At 46.8% G+C, this 27,299-nt stretch overlaps 1 protein-coding gene across 3 annotated transcripts in view; it reads right to left on the bottom strand.

Annotated features, from left to right (window-relative positions):
• SMARCC1 (SWI/SNF related, matrix associated, actin dependent regulator of chromatin subfamily c member 1) overlaps positions 1–27,299 on the bottom strand; it is a 557,827-nt gene that overhangs the window by 210,752 nt on the left and 319,776 nt on the right. For all 3 annotated transcript variants that reach the window (XM_029588188.1, XM_029588187.1, XM_029588189.1), the window contains 2 exons: positions 19,571–19,684; positions 6,258–6,317 (listed from right to left, as the gene is read on the bottom strand). In XM_029588188.1, coding sequence (XP_029444048.1) covers positions 6,258–6,317; positions 19,571–19,684 — 174 coding nt within the window. The remainder of the gene's footprint in view (positions 1–6,257; positions 6,318–19,570; positions 19,685–27,299) is intronic.

The following is a 27,299-nucleotide window of genomic DNA, read 5'->3' as shown; positions in this document are numbered from 1 at the left end:
GATGGTCCAGTCTGCCCAGTAAGATATTTAAGGGTTGTAACTGCTATTCCATGAAGCAGCAGCAGTAAGGAGGCCTCATCCAAGCGGTAAAAGCAGGTCATGGCCACAATTCCCTGTCCCAATTTTATTAATTCTATCTTGTGATACAGAAGGCCTGCCCCAGACAGAGAAGCACAAGAGTGGGAGGAGGAAGTGACGTCACCTCGCTGAATGGCCGCCTAGGGACCTCGCTCCCGATATTAGGGATAAAAATAACCAGAGGGACGCAAAAACCTATCACGATGTCTGTGAGGAAGAAAATAGCTGATCTAAAACATTTCTCCTTTGACAACTCGAAGTCACGGCCCCCCGGGACAATGCAGGAGGAGGGGGAAGCCCGCGAAAATGGCAGCGAGGGCACGAAAGTGCTGGAGAGCACGGCACCTCCGAAACCAATTCCAGCGGTGGATGAACTGCCCCTGTCACGTGATGACTTCCAAGCGTGGTTTTGGGACCTTAAAACAGAGATGGGATCCATGAAGGCAATGATGGCAGAGTTGCGTCAAGACCATGAGGAGCTGGGAGACTGCGTGGGTGCTGCAGAGGAGCGGGTTAGTGAAGTTGAAATACAACAAGAGTCCCTTCAAAAAGAGTTGAAACACCTACAGGAATCTAATACTGAATTAAGGGCATGGATTGATGACTTAGAAAACCGCTCCCAGCGGGGCAACTTACGGTTTCGGGGGGTGCCTGAAGAGCCTGCATACCTGGATTGTAATGTGGTGATCAAGGACATTTGTGCTTTACTTCTGTATGATAATGACCCTCCAGAAGGGAGCTTGGAGATCCTCTTGGATAGAGCGCATCGGGCTTTGGCGAAGCCACATGGAAATCAACCGTGAGATATAGTGGTTTGTTTCCACTCATATCAGCTGAAAGAAAAAGTGCTGGCACAAGTACGCAAACGGAAAGAGATTGTTTGGCAGGGATATAACATCGAGGGCTTTCAGGACTTATCTGCCTATACAATAAGAAAGAGAAGGGAGTTCAAAGAAATTGTGGCTGCTTTGTGACAAGAAGAGGTGCGCTATAAGTGACTATTCCCTTTTGGACTCTCCTTCACCATTAGAGGAACAACCTCCAGAGTCAAGACCGTGGATGAAGCTAGGACAATCCTCATGGATGCTGGGATGGCGATGCCGGGCAGAGAGGATAATCCGCAGTTTGTAGCACCAGATCGGAGAGACAACCCCCAACGCTGGCAGCGAGTACAATCTGGAAGGAAGAGACTGCGTCGGAACTCGGAGGGAGCTGCCCCGTTTCGGGGCATCAATAGTTGAATCGGTAGCATTGTTTGCCACACTACATATGGTTCTTCCCTTTGGTGGAGGCTCGGAGACATATGGCCTTCCCATGCACTGTGAGATCTTCTACAAAAACTGTACATCTGTACTGGGATAGCCTTCCAGCTGCGGACTGATCTATAACCATAAGAACAGAGGACTATGAGAGATCAGGTTCGGGCCCCTGGGGGGTTCTTCTTTCGAGTGACAATTCCTCTCATAGTAGATGGGGGGGGGGGGGGGGGGAGGAGAAGATAGGGGAATCACAATTAGGGGTCTAGGGGTGGGAGAGAGTGTCTGGGAGAGGGTTGGTTTGCTTATTATGTTTTATCAGGGTGCCGCTATTATGAGATCTGGGTGTGTTATTTAATATGGCAGGCACAATCAAACTGATGTCATGGAATGTCAAGGGCTTACATACATATCATAAACGAAAACATTTACTACAAGATGCACTTAATGCCAAAGTAGATATCCTATTCTGCCAAGAGACATTTTAAAAAATGGTACGAGAAATTGCTCACTAATCGCAACTTTCCAGTCCAGTACTTTGCTGCGGCTACAGTCAAAGGTAAATACAGTGGGGTTGGCATCCTTTTTTCAAACAATTTAGTGGTGGACATGCAGACGGTGGTCAGGGACCAGGATGGCAGATACTTGCTCCTTAAAATCAAAATTGGCCACCAAGTGTATACGCTAGTGAATATTTATGCCCCCAACAGTGGACAGGGCCCTTTATTTATTTGTTTTTATATACCGGGATACGTTGGGAACATCATCTCGGTTCACAGATAACTAAAAATAGCAACAAGCTTTACAGAGAACAAGTTACAAGGTGTAAGTTAATAAAGGTAACAATGAATAGTTTGAACAAGTAACACAACAGGCTTTATAGCAAACAAGTTACCAAGTGTAAGTTAATAAAGGTAATCATGAATAATTGGAATAAGTAACAAGATGAGCTTTACAGTGAACAAATTGTAACGTGTAAGTTAAAAATAGGTAACAATGAATGATTGTAACAAATGACACAGGAAATCGAGCTTTAACAGGGAGAAGGAAGCAAAGTGCAAAGAAATACACCTGGAACAGTTAATAATAGTTGAAAATGAATGGTAGCTGGGAATATAAATTTGGGTAAGATGAGCAGGGTGGGTGGGAATTGGCTGCGGGGAACTAGCTGGAACATACTGGATAATTTGATAGAAAAACTAGCTGCAGTCATGCGGCAGTGGGCAGAGGGACTGTTGATTGTTGGAGGAGACTTCAATTTGCCTTGCTATCCTTATTTAGATACTAGTACAGGCAGCTCCGCATATTCTAAGACCCACAGAAAAAGCCTAAGGTCCTTTATGAAGGATTGGGACTTGGTGGACATTTGGTGTCATACCCACACTTCCGAGAGAGATTATACTTTCTTCTCAGCGGCACATGGATCATACTCTAGGATAGATATGTTTTTAGTAGACAAAACTGGTTAATTTTGTAGCGGAAACAAGCATTGATGTGATCTCGTGGTCAGATCACGCGGCGATTCAAGTCTCTCTGCCGGGCTTGGGGGGATCAGGGGTGGGGACCATTTCTGGAAGCTTAATGAGAGCCTGTCAGAGGATAGCCAGTTCGAACTTCAGCTACAGCAAGAGATGGAAAGATATCTGGAAGAGAATGAAATGAGGGAAGTATCTCCCAATACGTTATGGGACTGCTTTAAGGCGGTAGCAAGGGGCAAGTTAATAGAGCGAGCAGCCTTTGTAAAAAAGGAGCGAGAACATAGGCGATTTATTATTCTCCACTAATTAGGCTAACTGGAAGTTCGGAACAAAAGAAATCCTGACCCCAGGGTATGCTCACAACTAAAAAGCTTGAGGGAGGACTTAGAGAAACTGGTCTTGGGGGCAATAGCACACCAACTAGATAAAGCAAAACAAGAATTTTTTGAGGGGGGAAATAAGGCGGGTAAATTATTGGCTGGACACCTTAAAGCAAGAATGAGTCTCAACCAAATACTTAAAATTCAAAATTAGAAGGGGGAAATAGTGACAGAGAATATGGCCATTAGAGACCGCTTTACCCAATTCTATCAACAACTTTACTCTAAGCGGCTGGATATCTTGCAGAGCGGTATTCAGGACTACCTGTCAGATATTAATCTGCCGATCCTGGGGAAACCACAGCAGGATATGGTAAATAAGGAGATAACAGACTTTGAGGTAGAGCAAGTGATTAAAGACTTGAAAATGGGGAAATCTACCAGGGTGGATGGATTTTCAGCAGGTTTCTACAAGAAAATGCGCAATATAGTTTCTGGGCCTCTTACCAGAGCCTTTAACCACCTGTTAAAAGGAGGGACAATTTCAGAACATGCCAATAAGGCAGGATTCACAATTTTGGCCAAGCCTGGTAAGGATCCAACACAGTGTGGGTCATATAGGTCCATATCACTTATAAACTTTGACTTAAAATTGCTTGCTAAGGTACTAGCCAACCGCTTGGGGGGCGTCGCACCATTCTTAATACACCCTGACCAAATGGGGTTTTGTCCCTGGTAGACTTGCGGCGGATAATGTGCGCAGGATGATAGATCTGATTTGGTGGGAACAGGAAGAGCATATACCCATGGCGCTTCTCACGGTCGATGCCAAAAAGGCATTCGATATGGTGCATTGGGATTTCTTACTAGCAGTGTTAGACAAAATGGGGCTAGGAGGCAATTTCTCTACCTGGATCACTCAGTTGTATCGTAACCCCAATGCTTGTATTAAAGTTAATGGAGGCTATTCAAAAGCATTTCAGATTGAAAGAGGGACTAGGCAGGGCTGTCCCCTATCGCCACTTCTGTTTGCACTTTATCTAGAACCCATAGCGGCGGCGATCAGGGCTAAGGGGGGAATACAGGGAGTACAGGTGGGGGACCAAGAGTATAAACTTTCAATGTTTGTGGATGATATCCTATTTACAATATCCCACCCGGGGTCGACCTTGGCACACTTGATGGCTGAATTGATTACTGCAGACCATACACTATTTTTGTCATCTTTCTCTGGTCTGCTTCTAACCTGTCTCTATCCTTTTTGATATATAGCCTCCTGAACTGAACACAGTATTCTAGGTGAGGCCTTCTCAATGATCTGTATAGGGGCATTATCACTTTTGTTTTTCCTGTTGGTTATGCCTCTCTCTATATAGCACAGCAACCCTCTGGCTTGGTCAGACATTTTTGTTACTTTCAGATCAGATGACACTATTACTGAAACATCTGCTTCAATAGTTTGCTGAAATTTAGTTCAATGGAGGTTTCATACTTAATTCCAGCTTTCAAATCAACAACATTTTAAAGAACTTTGTGGTGTTATATTTAAAAAAATCCAAGCAGGTGAGCTGGCCTTAAAAAGGCAGGCAGTGCTGAATGCTGGTGTGTAGGTGTCTCAGCAAGGCCAGTGTAGGAATGTTTGGTGTCCAGGCATTGCACAACAGTGACATTTACTGGCTGATTCAAGAGCTTGTCTGAGGACAGATGCTGTAACAATTGGGCCAAATGAAAGCCCTTCAGTACAAGGCTTCCCAAGCCATGGGTCAGAACCCCAAATGAGGTCACAAAAATTTCAACTGGGGTTACAAGTAACTTAAATGGCAGTGCTCTTTAGGCATTAGCAGATGAAGTCAGCATGGGACTTGTGAGCCAGCACACGCTAGCCCTGTCATTGCATGAGTTTCTGTGGCAAGGGAACAGGGACACTGCATGACTTGAGTTTGCACTGATTCACAGGCCCCGGGCTGACAATACTAATGCTGTTACTGCCTGCAGATCACAGTCTGGCTTGGGACCAGCCATGAGAAGGGAGGGCCGAGTGTGCACGGGTCAGTAGAGATTGCCACTCCAGCCTGGATTTACATTGCCGGTACCCATAAGCATGGGCGGATGGGGGTACTCTCTCACCCTTCTCCTCTACTGAGATACTGGTGGGGGGATTGCATCTCCCAGGACAAGTCACTTACCTAAAGAGGAGTGATCTCAATTCTGTGCGGCAGGTGCAGCAGCAACCTAAAAGCAATTCAGCGTGGGGCTGCACACTCAAGTTCCTGTCCCCTTCTTTCAACGGGCTTTCTATTAGAATGGAAACCCATGTGAGAGGGAGGGCCTTGAGTGTGTGGCTGCAAGACCCACGCAGAATCTTTTTTAGGCTGCTGTTGCATAAGATTGGGACAGCTCGACTTTAGGTAAGCGGCTGGGAGAAAGGCCTGGATCAAGACATAGTGGCAGCAGCAATGATCTGGCACCTATCAAAATTTGATACTGGAGGCAGTTGTTTATGTTGCCTATGACTAAATTTGGGCCTGTTGCCATTTCTGCTCTCCTCACCCAACATTGAATATACCCAAGACAAAATGTTGCCCCTATCAGCCTGCACTCTCATCCCATCAGTTATCATCCACTTTTGGCCTGGGGCCCTAAAGGAAAATGTTGTTGCTGATCCTGGCCAGGGGGATGTTTGGATGAGCTGTGGAGGGTGAGAGAAAGGGAATGACAGAAGTTCAACTGGGGGATATATGAAGAGCTGGGTAAGAGGGGATTAGCTGGAGGGATGTGAGAGAAGGTTTGCTAAAACCCTAGATCCTGTAACAAAGCTAACATGGAAGAGTGGAAGCTCAACTAGCCTCAACCAGTACTACACTGGGGAGCTGAAACACCTTGGTACCTGATGCCAGAGAGGAGCAAGTAGATCCTGTGAGATGTGTGTGTGTCAATATCAGCCTGAACAGTACATAACATAATCAGTTAGTCTATGCAACAGAAAGTAAGCTTAAGACATCAAACAGAAGTTCAGAGAAATTTTTTAAAGCAAAAGAGCCCTTCCAGAAATTGATCTGTTTCAGTCCTCCAAGTTATCCTTGCAATAATCTGTATTCTCATCTTTCACAACAAGAGAAACGTACCTCCAACAGTAGCAGCGTCTCCTGCTCCATCCATTCCCTTCCTGCACTGCCTCCTTTACTCTGTCAGAGAGATAAATTTCAGCAATTGAGAATTTGTTAAAGATTTGCTTTCAAACAATGATGAAATACAGATTTGGAATCTCTTCACACCTCCCTTGCAATTCGACAGGGCTTTGCCTATAGTACAGCAGAACATACCACAAGACCCATTTTCAGGTCTCCTTCTCAGAACATCCTGGCTTGTCACAGGCAGATGCAGGAGGAGATGCATGCTCAGCAGAGGGGGAGCACTACCTGCATACTGTCCCTGAACTGAGCCTCCCCTCCAAGTAGTGCCTGCATAATGTCCCAGCTCTAAGCAGAGTTCTATTCTTGTCACCACTAGGAAACTTGGCTTGGAGCCTGCAAGAGTGGTGGAGACTGAAGATTGGTGCCCAAGTCAGTATGAGGGACTTAGTCTCTTACTAAAGACTACTGCCTTGGGAAGTTAGGAAAAGAAAGCAGAGATGCTTACCTGTATCAGGTGTTCTCCAAGGACAGCAGGATGTTAGTCCTCACACATAGGTTACATCATCAGATGGAGCCCCAACAGGGAAAACTTATGTCAAAGTTTCTAGAACTTTGACTTGCCACACTGGGCATGTCCAGCATGCCCTATACCACGCATCCACATGTGGTCCCCTCGTCAGTCTTATAACATTAATTTATTTATATAAATCAAACAACAGGTGAAACCCAACTCTGTGGGGTGGCAGGTGGGTTTTGTGAGGACTAACATCCTCTTGTCCTCAGAGAATACCTATTACAGGTAAGCAACTCTGCTTTCTCTGAGGACAAGCAGGATGGTAGTCCTCACATATGGGTGAATCCCTAGCTACAAGCTACTCCAAAACATAAAAGGGGGACCAAAAGACACCCAAACCAGGTGCCAAAGGGCACAACAACAATGGTGCTGTTGGTAACAGAAGGGGAAGGCAGCCTGAACCAAAATAACAGGTCCTAGGCTGGAAAGAGTTAGGTCTAACACCTCAAACAGATTCCCAAAGACAGCTTGGCCAAACCTACTGTCGTGTCAGTCATTCCTATCCAAGCAATAGTGAGATGTGAAAAGAAAACTAAACAGTCATGGGATAGGTGGCGATGTTCTTTCGTGGATTACAAACTGGTTAAAAGACAGGAAACAGAGAGTAGGATTAAATGGTCAATTTTCTCAGTGGAAAAGGGTAAACAGTGGAGTTCCTCAGGGATCTGTACTTGGACTGGTTCTTTTTAATATATTTATAAATGGTCTGGAAAGGAATATGACGAGTGAAGTTATCAAATTTGCGGATGATACAAAATTATTCAGAGTAGTTAAATCACAAGTGGATTGTGATACATTACAGGAGGACCTTGCAAGACTGGAAGATTGGGCATCCAAATGGCAGATGAAATGTAATGTGGAAAGACTAGGGGGCACTCCATGAAGTTAGCATTTAAAACTAATCGGAGAAAGTTCTTTTTTACTCAACGCACAATTAAACTCTGGAATTTGTTGCCAGAGGATGCGGTTAGTGCAGTTAGTATAGCTGCGTTTAAAAAAGAATTGGATAAGTTCTTGGAGGAGAAGTCCATTATCTGCTATTAAGTTCACTTAGAGAATAGCCACTGCCATTAGCAACGGTTACATGGAATAGACTTAGTTTTTGGGTACTTGCCAGGTTCTTATGGCCTGGATTGGCCACTGTTGGAAACAGGATGCTGGGCTTGATGGACCCTTGGTCTGACCCAGTATGGCATGTTCTTATGTTCTTATGGACAAGTGCAAGGAGTTGCATATAGGGAAAAATAACACTTGCTGTAGTTACACGATGTTAGGTTTCATATTAGGAGCTACACCCAGGAAAAAGATCTAGGCATCATAGTGGATAATACTTTGAAATCATCAGCTCAGTGTGCTGCAGCAGTCAAAAAAGCAAACAATGTTGGGAATTATTAGGAAGGGAATGGTTAATAAAATGGAAAATGCCATAATGCCTCTATATCGCTCCATGGTGAGATCGCACCTTGAATACAGTGTACAATTCTGGTCGCCGCATCTCAAAAAAGATACAGTTGCAATGGAGAAGGTATAGAGAAGGGCAATCAAAATGATAAAGGGAATGGAACAGCTCCCCTATGAGGAAAGGCTGAAGAGGTTAGGGCTGTTCAGCTTGGAGAAGCGACGGCTGAGGGGGGATATGATAGAGGTCTTTAAGATCATGAGAAGTCTTGAACAAGTAGATGTGAAGTGGTTATTTACACTTTCGGATAATAGAAGGACTAGGGGGCAATTCCATGAAGTTAGCAAGTAGCACATTTAAAGACTAATTGGAGAACATTCTTTTTCACTCAACACACAATTAAGCTCTGGAATTTGTTGCCAGAGGATGTGATTAGTGCAGTTAGTGTAGCTGGGTTCAAAAAAGGTTTGGCTAAGTTCTTGGAGAACTTCGCTATTAATCAAGTTTACTTAGGGAATAGCCACTGCTATTAATTGCATCAGTGGCATGGGATCTTCTTGGTGTTCGGTTACTTGCCAGGTTCTTGTGGCCTGGTTTGGCCTCTGTTGGAAACAGGATGCTGAGCTTCATGGACCCTTGGTCTGACCCAGCATGGCAATTTCTTATGTTCTTATGTGAATGTGTGGAGATAACTCCATGTTGCAGCCTTGCAGATCTCCTCCTCAGGAATTGCTTGTAAGCATCCCAGACTGGTTTGCTGTCTGAACTATACAGGGAGTAGAACCAAGGCACCTTTCTGTTGCAAGGGGACATGAAGAGGTCTACGTATGGGCTCCCCCAGAGGCAAAATATCCGATTCGCAACTCCCTGGGTTCAGGGACAACTCATGGGGTCTGAAGGCACAACTCAGTCTGTCTGCTAACACGTACTCCGGCCCATGACTAAATCTGAACCATTTCCTGACACCGAGCCCATACATCCCTGATTGTTGACATATAGCACCACTACCTGACTGCTGGTTTGGATTAGGACAACTGTGTAGGAAAGCCGATCTCTGAAAGCCCAGAGCACATACCTGATTGTCTGGAGCTTCATGAAATTCATTTGGCAACAGCATTCCTGAGTAGACCAGAAACCCTGGTTGCTAAGCCCATCTACATGAGCTTCCCAACCTAGAGTGGATGCATCTGTGGTTAGGACAATTTGGGTAGGACGACTTCGGAATGAGATCCCTGTTCCAGATTTGAAAGTACCTGCCACCAGGACAAAAAGCCCCAGAGGAACAAGATGACTCAGATGCAATCCAGGAGGTTCTGCGTGGTCTAGCACCACTTTGACCACTGGGCCCTGCGCATGTATAATAGTGCTAAGGGAGTGACATGGACGGTTGCAACCATATGGCCCAACAACCTCAACATGTGCCATGCTAACACCTGCTGGCTCTGCTGAATCTCTGCCGCAATGTACATCAAAGTGATGGCCCTTTGATGGGGCAAGAAAGCCTTGGCCTGAGCCATGTCTAGCAGGGCTCCTATGAGATGGGACTTTGGGTAGTTGGTGACAAACCATAGTGATTCCAACACCCAAATGGTCAAGCACATGGACCTGACTGCCTCTGCCTGAGACATGCTCTTGATCAGCCAATTGTCCAGAAAAGGGGAAACATTCATCCCCAGCCTGCAGAGGTGTCCTACCACCACGGCCAGGCATTTTGTGAAGACCCTTAGGGCTGACACTAGCCCGAACGGCAAAACATGATACTGGATGTATTTTCCCATCACGAATCAGAGATGCTTCTGGTGACTTGGGAAGATCTCAATGTGTGTGTGCATATCCTTCAGATCGAAGGAGCATAGCCAGTCCCCTTTTTGCAAAAGGGGGATTAAGGAGCCCAGGGAAACCATCTTTTCTGATAAATCTGTTCAAGGCCCTTAGATCTAAGATGGTCGGAGTCATCCTGTTTTCTTTGGAATCAAGAAGTACCTGGAATAAAATGCTTGCCTTCTTTACCCTGGTGAAACAGCTCAACTGCTCTGATCGTTAAGAGGGAGGAGAGCTCCATTAGTAGTGCCTCCTGATGAGCTACCGGCTCCCAAGATGGGCTCGGAGAGCAATTTTGCAGGTCATCCAAAACGCTCAATTGGTACCTCTGTTGGACGATGGAAAGAACCCACTGGTTTGCAAAGAACCATAGCCTGCCCTGACCGGTGGAACCATTGCCCCGGGTACGAGTAACTGGACTACGCTCTCTATGACCCAGTCAAACCCCATCCCTGGAGTTGACTGAGTCGCCGGCTGGGCATTGGGTGCTCTCTATTGCCTGGGACAGCCGTGGGAACCCAGATATTGTTGAGGGGAGCAAGGGGGTGGAGAATAGTACTTCTTCTGGTGAAAGAAAGAATTCCTCAGCCCCTGAACTCGCCAACCTCCTAGCTGAGGACGGGTCCAGAGCGCCGGCAGAGATGTTGGAGGGTTTTATGGTGGTTCCGGAGCTGGACTAACTCATCCCTCACTCTATCTCCGAAGAGATTCTCCCCAGTACTTGGCACATCAGCAAGTCTTTCCTGTACTTCTGGTTGGAGGATTTAAGGCCCACAGCCATGCCATTCTGTGGGTGCCGATTCCCGCTGCAGAGACTCTCAATGCCATCTGGAAAACATCGAAGGTTGCTCAGAGTTCGTATTTCCTGTACTCCAAGCTCTTGTGCACAAGTGACATGAGAGTGTCATGCTGTTGCTTAGGCAGCTGCTCGGCCACATCCTGCACCTGCTTCCAGATGTCCTGCGAGTACTGGCTCATGTAGAGCTGGTAGGAAGCTATGCGGGCAATGGGTAGGGTCCCCTAGAAAACCTCTCTCCCAAGATCCTTCCCCAGAAATGCCGAGGAATGGGTCTGAGTGGAGCAGCTGTCGCTTACTGAATCCAGGAGCCTTCTGGATGAGGTAAACCCAATCAGTCTTCTTATTCCAGGGAGGCACTGTGAGATGTTATCAGCAGTAATTCTTCAAGGATATCATATACCAGGACCACCACGATCAACTCAGGAGGCTCCAAGAACTGGAGGATTTCAAGCATTTTGTGCCTGGCATCCTCCTCCATCAATAACTGGAAAGGGGATGGCTTCCACCATTGCCCTCACAAATTTGGCAAAGGTTAAGTCCTCAGGTGGACTTTCTTTGCTCTTCTGGAGGAAAAGTTTCTGAGGGAAGACCCTGGTGTCATCCCCCCCAGAGGTCACAGAGGCCTTCATCCTCACTGAAACTGACAGGGGAAGGGGCCCTAGGCGCTCGGCCTTCATCCAGAGGTGCAGGCACCGATGAAGCTGGACAGGGAGCTGCAGGCCTTGGCGTTTCAGCTGGCCTAGGTGGAGCTTCCTCCTTTGAGAAACCAGCAACGACAACCGTATCAGCAGGGGGGAGGCTGCAGTGCCCCAATGGCCACTGCTGCCGGTGCGGGAACTGATGCAAGCTGGGTTGGTAACACGTCGATGAGTGCATGGAGTTTCTAAAACAGCGGCTCCAAGATGGATAGTGCCAGCTCTTGTGCTGCTAAGCCACAGGACCAATACTCAACACTGCCCACTCGACCACCAGTTCAACTTGCCCCTCAAGCTACTCCTCAACTATTGCTGATGCCAACACCAACCAGGAGGAAAAAGGAGTGGCCAGATCCTCTACAGAACTAAGAGGATGATTGGTAACTGGCATCAGGATCAGTGGAGATCATCATGGACCCTTGGTACAGATGGAGAACTGGTGCCCTTGCCACTGGGTCACTTCAGGGGCATCACAGCATGATTTGGCAAATCCCTGTGCCTGGTACCGTGCATTGATGGGGACTGATGCCGATGCTTCTTCGGCTTCCGTTTATGCTCAGCATGGTCCTCCCCTGGTGCCAAGGCCAATGATAAAGAAACTGACGTCTTCAGTCTGAAGCAGCCTGATGGTGGCTGGTCTCCGGTGCCCCCAGCAGCTGATGGCACAGACAATCCCACTGATGTCGATGGCTCAGTGTCCTTCGATGCCGATGTTGCTGACGGCTCAGTCTTCTCCGGCCCAAAGAGTTGTTCCATCTTATCGAGCCAAAGACGATGTCCCTTCCGGGTCATCTGGGCGCATTTGTGGCAAACCTAGATGTCATGCAATGCCCCCAGGCAGAGGATACATTTATCATGGGGGTCCATGATGAACATGGTTCTCAGGCACTGAAGGCATTGCTTGAAACCAGATGCGGGTATGAAGGGACAAAATAAATGGGAAGCAAGATCAAAATCGATGACGGCGAGTGTCAAGGGCCAGTGGCACCGAAGCACCGCCGCTGCAGGGAATAGATAGCAAAAGAAAACTTATCAATAAACGTCAAAAACCCTGACAAGGAACACTACAGGGAGGACAGAGAGGAACCCAGCATCGAATGCAGGCAAAAAAAAAAAAAATCGCAACAATGTGACAAATGGAAAAGTTTTCCAAAATATGCCAAAAAGGCAGAAAGTGAGCTCACCAACCGCAAAGCTGCAGCTCCATGGAAAAAGAGAGACTAAAGAGGGACCTAACGCGGCGCATGGTATAGGGCATGCTGGGCAAGCCCTTTAAATAAAGGGCTTTTCCAACTACCAATTCTCTTTGTTTCTCTTGCTCACTGGTGCCATCAATGCACAGGCAACGGAGAATGGGCATCCAGCCAGCTCGCACTGAACACATTTCAAGCTCACAAAATTTATGCGCACAAAATCTAGACGCCCCCAAAGTAATCGCTGCAAAAAACATGTGCACAAACTGCGCGTCAAGGACTGGCTGTACTACCAGTGCTTAGAAATTTGCGCGCACAAAAGGCAAGCCATCACGTCTCTGGCCGTGGACTGATGTGTATATAGCAGTTTGTGTAGAAATGATCTCAGAGTAGTCATTTGATCTAAGGGAAGGAATGTTTTCTCTTCCAGAGAATCTAACCACACTGAGGAATTTTATCCTCAGAGGGAATTGGAGTTGAATTTTCAAAATTTATTATGAATCCCAGGGACTGAAGGAGTTGAATCATTGTTTGCAAGGAGGCTAGCACATCTTACTGGGAATTTGCTGTCATCAGCCAGTTGTCGAGGTAACGAAAGACTTGAATGCCCTGTTGTCAGATGTGCTGCTACTATGGCTAGGCACTTTGTGAAAACTCTCTGTGCAGTTGACAAAAGGGAGCACTTTGTAATAACAGGAGGAACTCACTACAAAGCACAAGTACTATCAGTGGGAGGGATGAATGGGAATATGAGCATAAGCATCTCTGAGATCCAGAACGCACATCCACTTCCCCCTCCAGATGAAGGGGAGAACTGTGTGGAAAGAATTCATTATGAATTTCTCTCAGAGTATGTGCCTGTTCAGGCTTCTTAAAATCAAGAATGGGACTCATTCCGCCAGATTTTTGGGAGATGAGGAATTACGGGAGGTAGAAACCTTGGCCAAATAAATGAGAAGAAATTGCCTCTATCACCCACTATTTGAGGAGGACTCCACTTCCAGTCAGAGCTGCACAGAGTGAGACACATCCAGATTGAAGGCTGAACTATAAGTGAGTGTGGGAAGCTGGGAGAAACGCAGAGAGGTATCCAGAGTTCACACTTCTGAGAACCCAGTGATCTTTCATGATCTTGCACCACTCCTCCAGGTAGTGCTGGACTATCCCTCCTACAGGAGAGGTTGGGTGCTGAGTTTGGAAGGAGGTCAAAAGATTTGTGCAAATTTTGGCTGGCTTGTGTGGCTTTGGGTTGATGTTGCTCCCGCTGACTTGGACTAGACAGAAGTTGATGATTTTGCAGAAGCAGAGATGGTATCTGGTAAAGGGAACTGCCAGAAGGGGCATTTCTAGAAATATGGTATTTTATAAGCATTGTAAAGACGCCTTATGGATGTGGCTGTTCTGGTCCTGCCAAGATGAACTGGACCACTCCATTTTGTTCTTTAATTTGTGCTACTGTTTTCCTGAGCTTCTACTTTCTGTGGACATCATCGCAAAGGCTACTAACTCTCAACCAAGCCAAGCAGCGCACTCTGATAGGGGTTGAGGAAGAATAAGCAGTGGTATCAAATACCTCACAGATAGAACAAATAAGATGGCACATACATTCTTCAGCATGCAAAAGTGGTTGAGGGTACTGGATTCCAGTTTCTCTGGCTGGAAGAAAAAGTTTAGCAACTGTTGCTTACCTGTAACAGGTGTTCTCCCTCACATATGGGTGACATCATCAGGATGGAGCCCAATCACGGAAAACTTCTGTCAAAGTTTCCAGAACTTTGACTGGCCCCTACTGGGTATGCCCAGCATGGCAATAACCCGGCAGCCAGCAGGGGTCCCCCTTCAGTCTTATTTGATAGCTATAGGCAGTGCCAAAAAAAATAAAACAACAAAACATTACGAACCGAATATCGTGGGGCGGTGGGCGGGTTTCGTGAGGATTCACATCCTGCTGTCCTGTGAGAACACCTGTTACAGGTAAGCAACACGTGCTTTCTCACAGGACAAGCAGGATGGTAGTCCTCACATATGGGTGAGTACTGAGCTGAGGATGTCCGAACATGCACCAAATGTACCCAACAGCGTGCAACAGGCACAACAACTGGGGTTGAATTTGGTAGAGGACATCCTGAACCCCACCGGGCAGGCGGAAGGGTGTTGGTATGTCACGTTGGAAATAGGTTACGCAGGACAGATTGGCCAAAGATGGAATCTTGTCTTCCGGCTTTGTTCAAGCAACAGTGGGCTGCGAAAGTGTGGAGAGAACTCCAGGTGGCAGCCCTGCAAATGTCAGGAAGCGGCACCGATCGTAGGTATGCTACTGAAGTCGCCATGGCCCTCACAGAGTGTGCTTTAACACGGTCTTGAAAAGGAATGCCTGCTTGCTGATAGCAAAAAGATATGCAGTCCGCCAACCAGGAGGAGAGAGTCTGCTTACCCACAGGTTGCCCTAATTTGTTGGGATGGAAAGAGACGAATAACTGAGTGCTCTTCCTGTGGGCAACTGTACGGTCTAGGTAGAATGCTAGAGCCCGTTTACAGTCAAGGGTATGCAGAGCCTGTTCCCCTGGGTTGGAGTAGGGCCTGGGAAAGAAGATAGGTAGTATGATGGATTGATTAATGTGAAACTCCGAAACTACCTTAGGCAAAAACGTAGGGTGAGTGCGGAGTACCGCCCGGTCCTGCAGGAGTTTAGTGTAAGGCGGATAGGTAACTAGGGCCTGTAACTCACTAACCCTGCGAGCTGAAGTGATAGCCAAAAGGAAAATCACTTTCCATGTGAGATATTTTAGGTCACAGGAGTGAACCAGATTAAGGTTCCAAGAAGGGGCCCGGAGGACGTAAAGGTAGCTTGATATGGAGCAAGCCTTTCAGAAAACGTGTTACGAGGTGTTGTACCGATATAGGAACATCCCCAACACCTTTATGGAAGGCGGCTACTGCACTGACATGTATTCTGATGGAAGAGGTCTTTAGACCTGATTCCGATAAATGCCAGAGATAGTCCAAAAACCTTGGAACTGGACAGGAAAAGGGATCAAAGGATTGCGAAGAACACCATGATGTATACCTTTTCCGTTTATAGGAATAAGACTTTCTTGTGGAAGGCTTCCGTGAAGCAATCAGGACACGAGAAACTGAATCTGAAAGGTTGAGTGGTTGAAGGATTAACCTGTCAACATCCATGCCGTCAGGGACAAGGCCTGAAGATTGAGATGGCGCAGACATCCGTCGTTCTGAGTGATCAGATGCAGGTCTATTCCCAAGGGAATGTGCCTGTGGATGGAGAGATCCTGGAATATGGGAAACCACACTTGACGTGGCCAGTGAGGTGCTATCAGGATCATGGTTCCCTTGTCCTGATGGAGCTTCACGAGAGTCTTCGAGAGAAGAGGAAGTGGCGGGATTGCATAAAGCAGACCGGTTGCCCACGAGAGGGAGAAGGACAGAGTTGTCGGTTACTCTCCATGCTTGTAGAGGTGGTGAGTCCGGTGGAAGAGCAAGAAAGTTTAGGTGGTAACCCTGAGCAATGATTGCTAGCACCCATTGGTCGGTTGTGACTGATTGCCACATGCCGTGAAAGTGGCACAATCGACCTCCCACTGGTATGCTTGGCAGAGGAATCAGGCTGCTGTTCTCAAAGGGAAAGTCAAAAACCTGAAGCAGGCCCCAGCTGGGGAGCTGCTTGTGGCTTTTGTTTCCGGGGCTGGCGAGGCTGAGGTTTTTGATAAGGCCTCATAATTCGGGACCTTGGTGGTGGAGGATAGTACTTCCTTGGGCGGAAGAATGACTTCTTAGAGTCCTTCTTGAAGGGCTGTCTAGAGGGGAAGTCAGAAGGTATCGATGAGAGCTGTTTGAGGGTCTCATGATGGTCCTTTAATTCAGCCACTATTTGCTGAATCTGTTCACTGAACAGACTCAGGTGAACAGATTCAGCAAATCTGTACACATTCAGCAAATCTGTACACCGAACAGCTGTACACCGAACAGCTTACGATATCGAAGATATCGTAAGCTGTTCTTATCTCATGCTTTCCTGCCTCAAACCCCTTCTTGACAAGGATTTGAAAATGTTCTTGGAATTGGTCAGGCAGGGTTTCAGAAAAGTCCTGTATTTCCTTGAAAATGACCCTGTTGTATTGGGTCATGTACAACTGGTAAGAAGAAATTCTGGAGATGAGCATGGCCCCTTGGAACACTCGTCGACCAATATTGTCTAGGAACTTGTGTTCCTTAACAGGAGAGGTAGAGGAGTGAGGCTTCGTCCTTTTTGCTTTCTTTTGAGCTGATTCTACCACAACTGAGTGGTGGTTGAGCTGAGATTTTTGAAAGCCAGGGCTGATTGTGCTAGATAGGTAGTGTCAGCCTTTCTGGTTACTGGGGCAATGGATCCAGGGTTTTCCCAGTTCTTTTTGAAGAGGTCAAGAAGAACTTGATGAATGGGAATAGAAGTGATCACTTTAGGGGCATCCAGGAACTGGAGAAGCTCCATCATCTGGTGCCTATCATCCTGCTCCGTCTGAAGCTGAAAAGGGACCAATTCCGACATTTCCTTCACAAAATTAATGAAAAAAAGGTCCTCTGGAGGAGAACGCTTCCTACTTTCAGTAGGAGAGGGAGGTGAAGGTAAGTCATCGGTGTCTGTGGAAGTATCATCACCCCAGGTGTCATAAGGATCAGCAGGCTGACCTGTAGGACGAGAAGGGGGTTGGATACCCGAAGGGCCCAGCTGAGGCTCCGAGAAAATCGAAGGAATCACCGGGGGCACCATGGACACCCTGGGGGGTATTGGTGCTGGCATCGAAGGCCTCGAAGGCGCCGATGTGCGTATCGCCCCCGATGAATGAATCGGTGGCAAGGGACGACATGGCATCTATGGCTGAGGCAATACCCCCGAAGGAGGAATACAGAACGGTGTTTCTCCTCCCGATGAAGCGGTCATCGGGGAGCGCACCGGAGCCATCGGAGACCCGGGAATCACCGGTGGAAGGGCAGTCATGAGCGCCTCCATCCAGGATAGCAGCGGTGCCAGCGCTGCTGGAATCGGGTCGGTGACCGGTTCCACTCTCGGTGCCGGAGGAACCTGGAGTCATTGCATGCCTTGTCGATGGCCTCCTGGACCAGCCAGTCCAGTTCTTCCAGGAGACCTGGGGCAAGCAGCCCCGGCTCAGTGACGGAAGAGGGAGGCTGAGGCACAGTCGGAGGGACCACCTTTACAGGCGGAATCGCGACTCCCAAACCCAGATCGGGTGAGGATGGCCTCGATGTCCCGGTCGCAGGAATGGTCTGTGCCGTTCCTGGAAGGGGCTTCTTCGATGGTGGCTCGGACGGTGACGAGGTCGATGATTTCGCTCCCTCGACGGTCCAAGACTTACGATGCCGATGGCGATGTTTCTCCCTACTATCACCTCGATCTTAAGGGGGAGAAACGGGAGTCAATGGCCGTGAAGACGTCGATGGCGGGCGGTCACCAGACGGTTGTCGATGCTGGTGCGACTTCGACGGTGCCGGTTCCAATGACGTTGATGCGATTGACGGCGTCAGGGTGTGAGCACGGAAAAGGAGTCCCATCTGCTCCATTCTGGCTTTGCGACTTTTTGGCGTCATGAGGGCACATTTGGTGCAAGTCAGGACATCATGCTCACAGCCTAAACACATTACACAGACTCCATGAGGGTCTGTGATAGACATGGTGCGAGTACAGTCCAGGCACCGACGAACCCCTGACGCCATGGCCATAGAAAAATCGAGCCGCGGTACGGTCGACGGCCAGTAGGCCAAGAGGGCCAAACTCAACGGTAATCGACGAAAAACGGTGAAAAACTTACCGGAGTACCGCAGCCTGAGAAAATTTAGAGGAGGGACCCCTGTGGGGCAATCTAAATTTAATTAACTCTGTGAGGAAAATTCCTGTCAGGAATCTCTTCAGAGCTCCTAAACCGCGAGGCTACTGCTGCGCGGAAAAAAGAAGACTGAAGGGGGACCCCTGCTGGCTGCAGGATTAGTGCCATGCTGGGCATGCTCAGTAGGGGCCAGTCAAAGTTCTGGAAACTTTGACAGAATTTTTCCATGATTGGGCTCCATCCTGATGATGTCACCCATATGTGAGGACTACCATCCTGCTTGTCCTGTGAGAACAGTTTTTATATTGTATAATGCAGAATTGATGGGTAGAAATTCTTGCATTTATCTTGCAGCTTTGAAACATTTTTTTGCCAAAATTATCTAGGACCAACAACCAAACCTCAGTTCCTCACCTTGTTAGTTGTTGAAAATTATCTAGGAGCCTGGATCTGGCTACTGGATCAAGGCACTCCTCAGAGATCTCGGAAATCGCCTCAGGATTTCTCAACTGGGGCTCAATTTTTTTCTCCAATTTAAATGTAGAATTTCTCCTTCCAAAACATACAGCAATTCCCATAGGGAGAGATATGTCCACCAGCTGTTGGAAATGGAGAAATACTCAAGGGCTGAGGTCATTGCAGGGGTTTATCTAGGGTGACATCAATTTTGAAATCTGACTGGCAGGGGAGCATAACCCATTGGTCCGGAGTCCATCTGGCTACATGCTAGGAAAAGGGAGCTTAGTTGCCAACATCTGGCAGTAGAGCACCTTTCAAGAGTTCAGCTTTACAAGTTTCCCAGTTTATCTCCATAAAGAAGGAGGCTGAATATTGTATACATTTACTCAGAGAACCTGAAAAGCAAGTAAGTGAGGAAATAGCCAAAAGACTAGCCTTCTGGGACTCCATAATTCATTATAAAATTAAGAGCTGTTCAGCCCCTCAATGCTTTTTAGGAAAGGAAAACAATAAAAGGACTTTACCTTAGCTAATGTTTTCTTTGAGTAAATGTCTGTGCGCAAACCAAAGTTTTGTAGGTCTGTCGGCTTCTCCTTGTTTTTCTCAGGAAAATTCAACATCTGCTGAGCAGCAGGGATCTGAACAAAATAAAAACCATGAGGAACATGTATTACCAAAATTTAAGGATTAAGAAATGCCTCTCCAAACACACCTAAACTGAATCAGCAGTAAGAAAAATGTATTCCAGATAAGTCTCAAACCCCCTCCCAAAAAAAACAAAAAACCAACCAGAAAACCTAATAGTGTACAAGAATTGCAATCATACTGATGCTGTTGCCCTACAGGACACGAGAGACCGTACATTAGCTTTCTTTATAAGAGAAAGAAAAAAGGAAAATAATTGAGAATAGCAGAAAAAGACCAACCAGCCAATCTACAAAATCATGAAAGGACTTGAACGAGTAAATGTTAAACAATTATTTACTTTTTCAGATAATACAAGGATCAGGGGGCATGCCATTAAGTTAGCATATAACTCATTTAAAACAAATCAGAGAAAATTATTTTTCACTTAACACATAATTAAGCTCTGGAATTTGTTGGCAGAGGATGTGGTTAAGGCAGCTAGTGTAACTGTTTGAAAAAGGTTTGGTTAAGTTCTTTGAGAAGTCCATAAACTGCTATTAATCAATAGGGAATAGCCACTGCTTGTTGCTGGCATTAGTAGCATGGGATATATTTAATGTTTGCCAGGTACTTAAGACTTGGATTGGCCAGTGATGGAGACAGGACACTGGGCTTGATGGACCCTTGGACTGACTCAGTATGGCAACTTATGTTCTTATCCAGTCTGCCCAGTTATTCAGTTGTACCCAAGAGGCAGGCTGGGCTCCAGAGTCTCACAATGCATGGATGAGACAATGGTGCAGAGAAAAGCAAGTTTGCTTACCGTAAACAGTGTTTCCGTAGATAGCAGGATGAATTAGCCATGCTGTCTGGGAGCTTCTCGCGACCGGTCAGTAGCGGAGTTCTCAGTTAGTACAGTTTTGAACTCTGTACGGCTGCACGGTGAGCTTCCCACGCGATTGCCTTGTTTCCTCAGTCTCTTGTAGCCAAGCGAGATGTACGTGGAAAACGTTGTTTGGTAGAATCTGTAGACTGTCTAGGGAGGTGGGAAGGGATCGCATGGCTAATTCATCCTGATATCTACAGAAACACTGTTTACAGTAAGCAAACTTGCTTTTTCCCATCGATAGCAGGGCTGAATTAGCCATGCTGTCGGAATCCCAAGCTCCCGGGTTGTATCCATATAGTAAGTTTTTATGAGTTGAAGACACTACCCTTCAATAAAGGTAGACAGTCTTATTCTGTATTTAGGGTTGACAGAACTGCCGAACCCAGAGCTGCATCGGAAGATGCTTTCTGTCAGATACAGTAGTGAGATGTGAAAGTATGAAGAGAAGACCAAGTTGCTGCTTTGCAGATGTCCAGTAGCGGAACTCTTTTTAAATGTGCAACAGATGCTGCGGTTGCTTGTATCTGGTGTGCTTTTGGTTTGTTGCTCAAAACCAGAGAACGTCTATTGTAGCAGAATTCAATGCATTGGGATAACCAACTAGCAATGGTTCTTTTGGAGACAAGTTGGTTTGGATTATTAGGGTTAAAGGATAGGAACAATTGAGATGGTCTTCCTTGAGATTGAGTTCTGTGTTTGTAGTAAGCTATCGCTCTTTTACAGTCTAAAGAGTGCAGAAGCTTGTCTCAGTCATTATGATGAGGTTTGGGTTTAAAGATTGGCAATGTAATTGACTGGTTTATGTGGAAAGCCAATACTACTTTAGGAAGAAAAGTAGGATGAGGCCGAAGAGTGACCTTATCATGATAAAATTCTAAATAAGGAGAATAGTGAACCAAGGCTTGTAGCTCACTTACCCTCCGTGCTGATGTGACCGCCACTAGAAATACCGTTTTCCAGGTTAGGTATTTTATGTGGCATGAATCTAACGGCTCGAAAGGAGGCAGCATTAGTTGTTCAAGGACTATATTGAGATCCCATGGCATAGGTGGTTTGACACCGGTGGCCTTAGATGTAGCATGCCCCTCATGAATCTGGAGATCAACGGATGGTTGGAAATGGGAAGTCCATTATGAGAGTGGTGAAAAGCTGCAATGGCACTAACATGCACACGAACTGAAGCCAGCGCTAAACCAGTAAGGTAGAGTGTATGAAGATACTCCAGGAATTGCGTGGCTGTTGATGAGAAAGGGTCTAGCCTTCGTGTTGTGCACCATTCCGTATAACGATGCCACTTTCCTGCATAGTTACGTCTAGTTGAAGGTTTCCTAGAAGCAATGAGAATGTCTTCAAGTGGAGCTGGCAGACCCAGATGGTTTAAATAATTGCCTTTCAACCTCCAAGCTGTCAGATGGAGGGATTGATGCATTGGATGAAGGAGGGACCCCCCTCCCTGAGTCAACAGACATCGATGGTTCTCCAATGGAATTGGTGGGCGAATGGATAGTCGCATGAGATACGGATACTAGGGCTGCTTGGCCATGCCGGAGTTATGAGGATCATATCCGCTATGTCTCGGATACATTTTTGAATCGTCCTTGATATTAGCGGAATGGGAGGGTAGGCGTATAGTAAGCCCTCTGTCCATGGAATGGGAAAGGCATCTGGAGCATGACGAAGTTTGCTCGGGTAAATGGAGCAAAATACTTGTGTTTGACTGTTGTTCTCTGTGGCAAAGAGATCTATCATCGGGTTGCCCCAGCGTTGAAAGATTCTGGTTGCAACCTCCCGATTTAAAGTCCATTCGTGTGGATGAAAAATCCTGCTGAGGCGATCCGCCATGACGTTGTCTAAGTCTGGAAGGTAAGTGGCTTGCATCGAAACTTTGTTTGCTATTGCTACGTCAGTATTCGAAGTGTTTCTTGACAAAGGATCCATGAACCTGACCCTCCTTCCTTGTCTATGTAGAACATGGCAACTTGGTTGTCTGTGTATACCATGAGATGCTTGCCCCAAACCTGAGGGGAGAAGGTTTGAAGTGCCTTCCAAATGGCTCGTAGTTCCAGAAGGTTGATCTGGTGTGTGTTCTCCTGTGCAGACCAGAGACCTTGAGTCTTTAGTTCGCTCAGATGAGCTCCCCAGCCCCTTCTGGATGCATCCGTCATGAGGGTGAGTTGATGGGGAGGTAACCGGAAAGGGGCTCCCGAGGTCAAGTTGTTCCACCATCGAATATCTGTGCGCATTTGGGTAGTAAGTTGTTTCTTGGTTGAGAGGGGCTGAAAGTATTGAGACTATTGATTCTTTAGCCCCCACTGTAGGCGGCGCATATGTAGTCTCGTGTAGGGAACCACATGGATAGCTGCCGCCATATGACCCTGTAGCTGGAGGATTTGACATGCCGATGTATGTGATCGGTTGCACAGACGTCGAGCTAGTGAGAATAGAGTTTGAATTCTGTCCTGTGGGAGGTATGCTCTCTGTTGTGTTGTATCGATGAGCGCTCCAATGAACTGTAACGTTTGGGTCGGTTGCAGGTTGGACTTTTCGTAATTGATTATGAAGTCCAACGTCTGCAGACAGTTGATTGTTTGGAATGTATGAGTTCGTAGAGTAGGCTGATCCAAGGCTACTAAAAGCCAGTCGTCCAGATAGGGAAAAATCTGGATCGACAGTTGTCTGAGGTGAGCCACCACCAACGCTAAACATTTTGTGAACACTCTTGGGGCGGAAGACAGGCCAAAGGGTAGAACCTTGTACTGATAGTGATTGCTCTGAGCTTGAAAGCAAAGGTATTGCCAGGAAGATGAGTGCATGGGAATATGGGAATACGCATCCTTCAAGTCTATGGAACATAGCCAGTCGTTGGGTTGTAGGAGAGAAAGAATAGTGTTGAGAGACGTCATCTTGAATTTTTCTTTTTGAATGTGTTTGTTGAGATTCCGTAAATCTAAGATTGGTCGAAGACCTCCGGACTTTTTTGGAATGAGAAAATAATGGGAGTAGAACCCCATATTTTCCTGTGCCCTTGTAATTCTTTGAATGGATTTCTGGCTTTGTAGATTTTGTAACTGTTCTTGAAGGTACAATGAGTAGAATGATGTATTTCGGGGGGAGGGAATATGAGGGAGATCCAGGAGTGTTACAAAATTTATTCGGTAGCCCTCCCTTATGATATTCAGCACCCAAATATCCGAAGTAATCGCCTCCCAATTGGTATAAAAAAGTTGAAGGCGACCTCCTATGTAAGGTGGTGGAGGTGGCTCGGGATAGCTCAAAAAGATGAAGTCTGTTTTTGAGGAGGTGCTGGTGTTTGCTTTTGTGGCCTTTGTTGACGAGGTCGTCCACGGGACTGATGAGCCTGAGATTGGTGGGAATAATTCTGTGATCAATAGATATTGTATGGTTTGAAGGGTACCCTTGAGTAGGGCTTCTTCCTGAACGAAGGGTAAAGTTTTCTGGACGAGGTATGGGGGTCCGTTGGAGATGTGAGTGATAGTACAGCGGTACTCTGATCTTTAAAAAGAGTAACGGTTTCCCCAAACTTCTCACCAAAAAGATTGTCACCCAGGCACGGTATGTCTACTAACTTATCGTGAATGTCCTCTCTAATTGCACTTGCTCTCAACCACGCCATCCGTCTTGCCGCTATAGCCGTAGCCGAGGACCTTGCGGAAGACTCAAAGGACTCATAGACAGACCGAAGTAGATGGCGAAGCCCTTCTTCCATGTCAGTAAAAGTTTGTGGTAGAGTATTTTCAGAGGTTAAATATGAGGGACGTAACCTCTGAAGACATTCAAATAAATACTGGATTACGTAAAACTGATGTTGAATTCTTGGTGCTAACATGGAAGAATGGTATACCTTACGGCCAAAGTCGTCCACAGACTTATGGTCTTTTCCTGGTGGTGAATTGGAATGAAGTTTTGACCTTTTTGCCTTTGAGTGCAGATTCCACTACTATTGAATTGTGTGGCAGCTGTGTGGAATCGTAAATTGTGGAATTACACTTTCGGTACTTTAAGTCTGTTTTCCTTGATGAGGCTGCAGTAGTAAAGGGTTTGTCCCACATTTTATGAAGAACTGCATCCAGCACTGTATGTGGTGGTAGAGCTGTTGGTTCTGGAGGCATTTCGAATATTTTCAGTATTCCTAACAACTCTGACCTAGGATCAGGGATCTTTCCCGTCTCGATATTTAAAAGAGAGCCCACTTTCTCGATGAACTTTGCGAAGGATAAGTCTTCGGGAAGGGAATAAGGTTCTGGAAGACCTTCTGGAGGATCAGATGGGAACCCTGTAGATGAACCAGGCGACGATGTCCATGGTGAGTCTGGAGTATCTGGTCGGTCTGGGATTGGAGATGGTGCCGACGGCAGAGACGAAAGTAATGGAGTTGGTGATGCAAGTGGCGAAGGTTGAGAAGGCGCAAATGGAGGCTGAGGATGTGCTGTGTTTAGATCTTGGAAAAAAGTATTCAATGCCTGCAAAATTTGTAACATTGCTTTAGATGCGATAGGTTGTGAAGGTCCTGGAAATGGACCTGATCCTGAAGGCATTGCTGTTATGAGCTCGTCTTGAGGAGGCAGGCCTGAGTTATGGAGAAGCCGAGGGTATTGTGGTCTACTAAAAAGAAGATCCATCAGAATCAGAACCCTCACTAAATGTGGCAGTGTCATGGACAGAGACTAGTTCCACCTGTTGGTCAGAATCTGTCTCACAAGGTTTTGAAGATGTTACATGCTTAGTTTTTTGTGACTTTTTAAGATGTTCCTGACTTAGTAGTGAAGACTGCGTCAAGAGTGGTGTCAAGTGCATTGGAATTCGAGGTGGATAGTTTTGCACATTGAGTCATGTTGCTTCAATGCGTCGTGTGGTATCGGCGCTGTGCGCTTAGATGCACCTTTGTGCGCCGATCCGTGCACCGATGTGATGTGCGCGCCCATGTGCGCCGATGTCTTGTGTGCGTAGTTGTGCGCCGAGGCCTCGGGCGCCGATTTGTGTGCCGATAAGTTATGCGCCGGGCTATGCACACATCTCTGCTCCGATGCACCGTTCTTCAAATGCTTCGGCCGATTTGATTTTTTGTTTCCCGACTTTTTTGGTGTTGAGGAGCGAGAGCGAGTGGGTTTAGTGAACTGAAACCCAAGCGGCTCATGATGGGATTTTTGTGAAAGAGGAGTTGCAGCCTTGACTCCCTTCACTGGCTCTGGTGGTATAACCGACCTGGCTGAGGTACCCTCTAGCGAAGCAGGCCTTTTAGACGGCGTCTTCTTCGGTCTCTTCGACGGTCCCGGCGAAGACTGTGTGGAAGATATCTTTAGCCGCACGATTTTTTCTGCGCGCTTCCTCTGGGCTTGGGGGGACATACGACCACAGTCCCGGCATGAGACTTGATCATGTTCCGGTCCCAAGCATATGTAAGCAGTAATTATGTCCATCTGTAATGGACATAATTTTACCACATTGACAGTATTTAAATCCTGATGGCCTAGATGCCATCACTGATTAGAAGAAAGAATAAAAAATCTCTTCAGAGACAAGGAGGAGAAAAACTCCGCGTGCAGACTGCTAGCAGAAAAAAAAAGACTGAGGTAACAAGGCAATCGTGGGGGAAGCTCACCGTGCAGCCGTACAGAGTTCAAAACTCTGTACTGAGAAAACTCTGCCTACTGACTGGTCGCGAGACGTTCCCAAACAGCATGGCTAATTCAGCCCTGCTATCAACGGGAAAAGGGATTTTACGTTTGTTCGGAAGGGGGGGGCCTATTCCGAAAGGATGGGCTCTACCGTAACCAGATGGGAACCAGACTGCTGGCACTAACTTTTAAAAAGGAGATAGAACAGCTTTTAAACTAGATGATGAGGGAAAACTGACAGCCGCTTAGAAGTGCTAGATTAGGAATGATACATCTATGAAGAATACTAAGTGAACTGGGAATTTAGGGCATCCCATTAGAGAATCTATCTACCCCTTGGGATCCTGCTAAGTACTTGTGATTTGGATTAGCCACTGTTGGAAACAGGATACTGGGCTTGATAGGCCTTTGGTCTGATCGAATATGGCAAATCTTATGTATTTACATATGTACTGCACATTAGAGATGTGATTTGGCCAAACCTTTTGGTTCGGCCTTCGTTATCGGCCCGCCACGGGAAATTTCTTTTCCCGCAGTTCGGACCTATTTTTTTTTTCGGCTGTCCTGAATCGAAAAAAAAGCAAAAACCCCACCCCAACCCTTCAGATTTAATTAATTACAGTACCCCACCCTCCCGACCCCCCCAAAACTTGTCTAAAGTCCCTGGTGGTCCAGCAGGGGTCCCGGGAGTGATTTCCCGCTCTCGGGCCATCAGCTGCCAGTACACAAAATGGCACCGGTGGCCCTTTGCCCTTACTATATGACAGGGACTATCGGTGCCATTGGCCAGCCTTTGTCACATGGTAGGAGCAATGGATGGCTGGCGTCATCTTAAAAAAATGGTGCAGGCCGTCCATCGCTCCTACCAAGTGACAGGGGCCGGCCAATGGCACAGATAGCCCTGTCACATGGTAAGGGCAAAGGGCCATTGGCGCCATTTTGATTAGTGGCAGCCGACGGCCCGAGAGGGGGAGATCGCTCCCGGGACCCCGCTGGACCACCAGGGACTTTCTATAAGTCTTGGGGGGGGGGGGGGGGGTTGGGAGGGTGGGGGCTGCAATTAATTAAATTTGAAGGGTTGGGGTGAGTTTGGGTTTTTGT

The sequence above is a fragment of the Rhinatrema bivittatum genome, chromosome 2, assembly GCF_901001135.1.
Source record: "Rhinatrema bivittatum chromosome 2, aRhiBiv1.1, whole genome shotgun sequence".
NCBI classification, from domain to species: domain Eukaryota; kingdom Metazoa; phylum Chordata; class Amphibia; order Gymnophiona; family Rhinatrematidae; genus Rhinatrema; species Rhinatrema bivittatum.
Note: the sequence above shows the minus strand (reverse complement) of the source record. Positions and strands in the feature narration are given on the sequence as shown.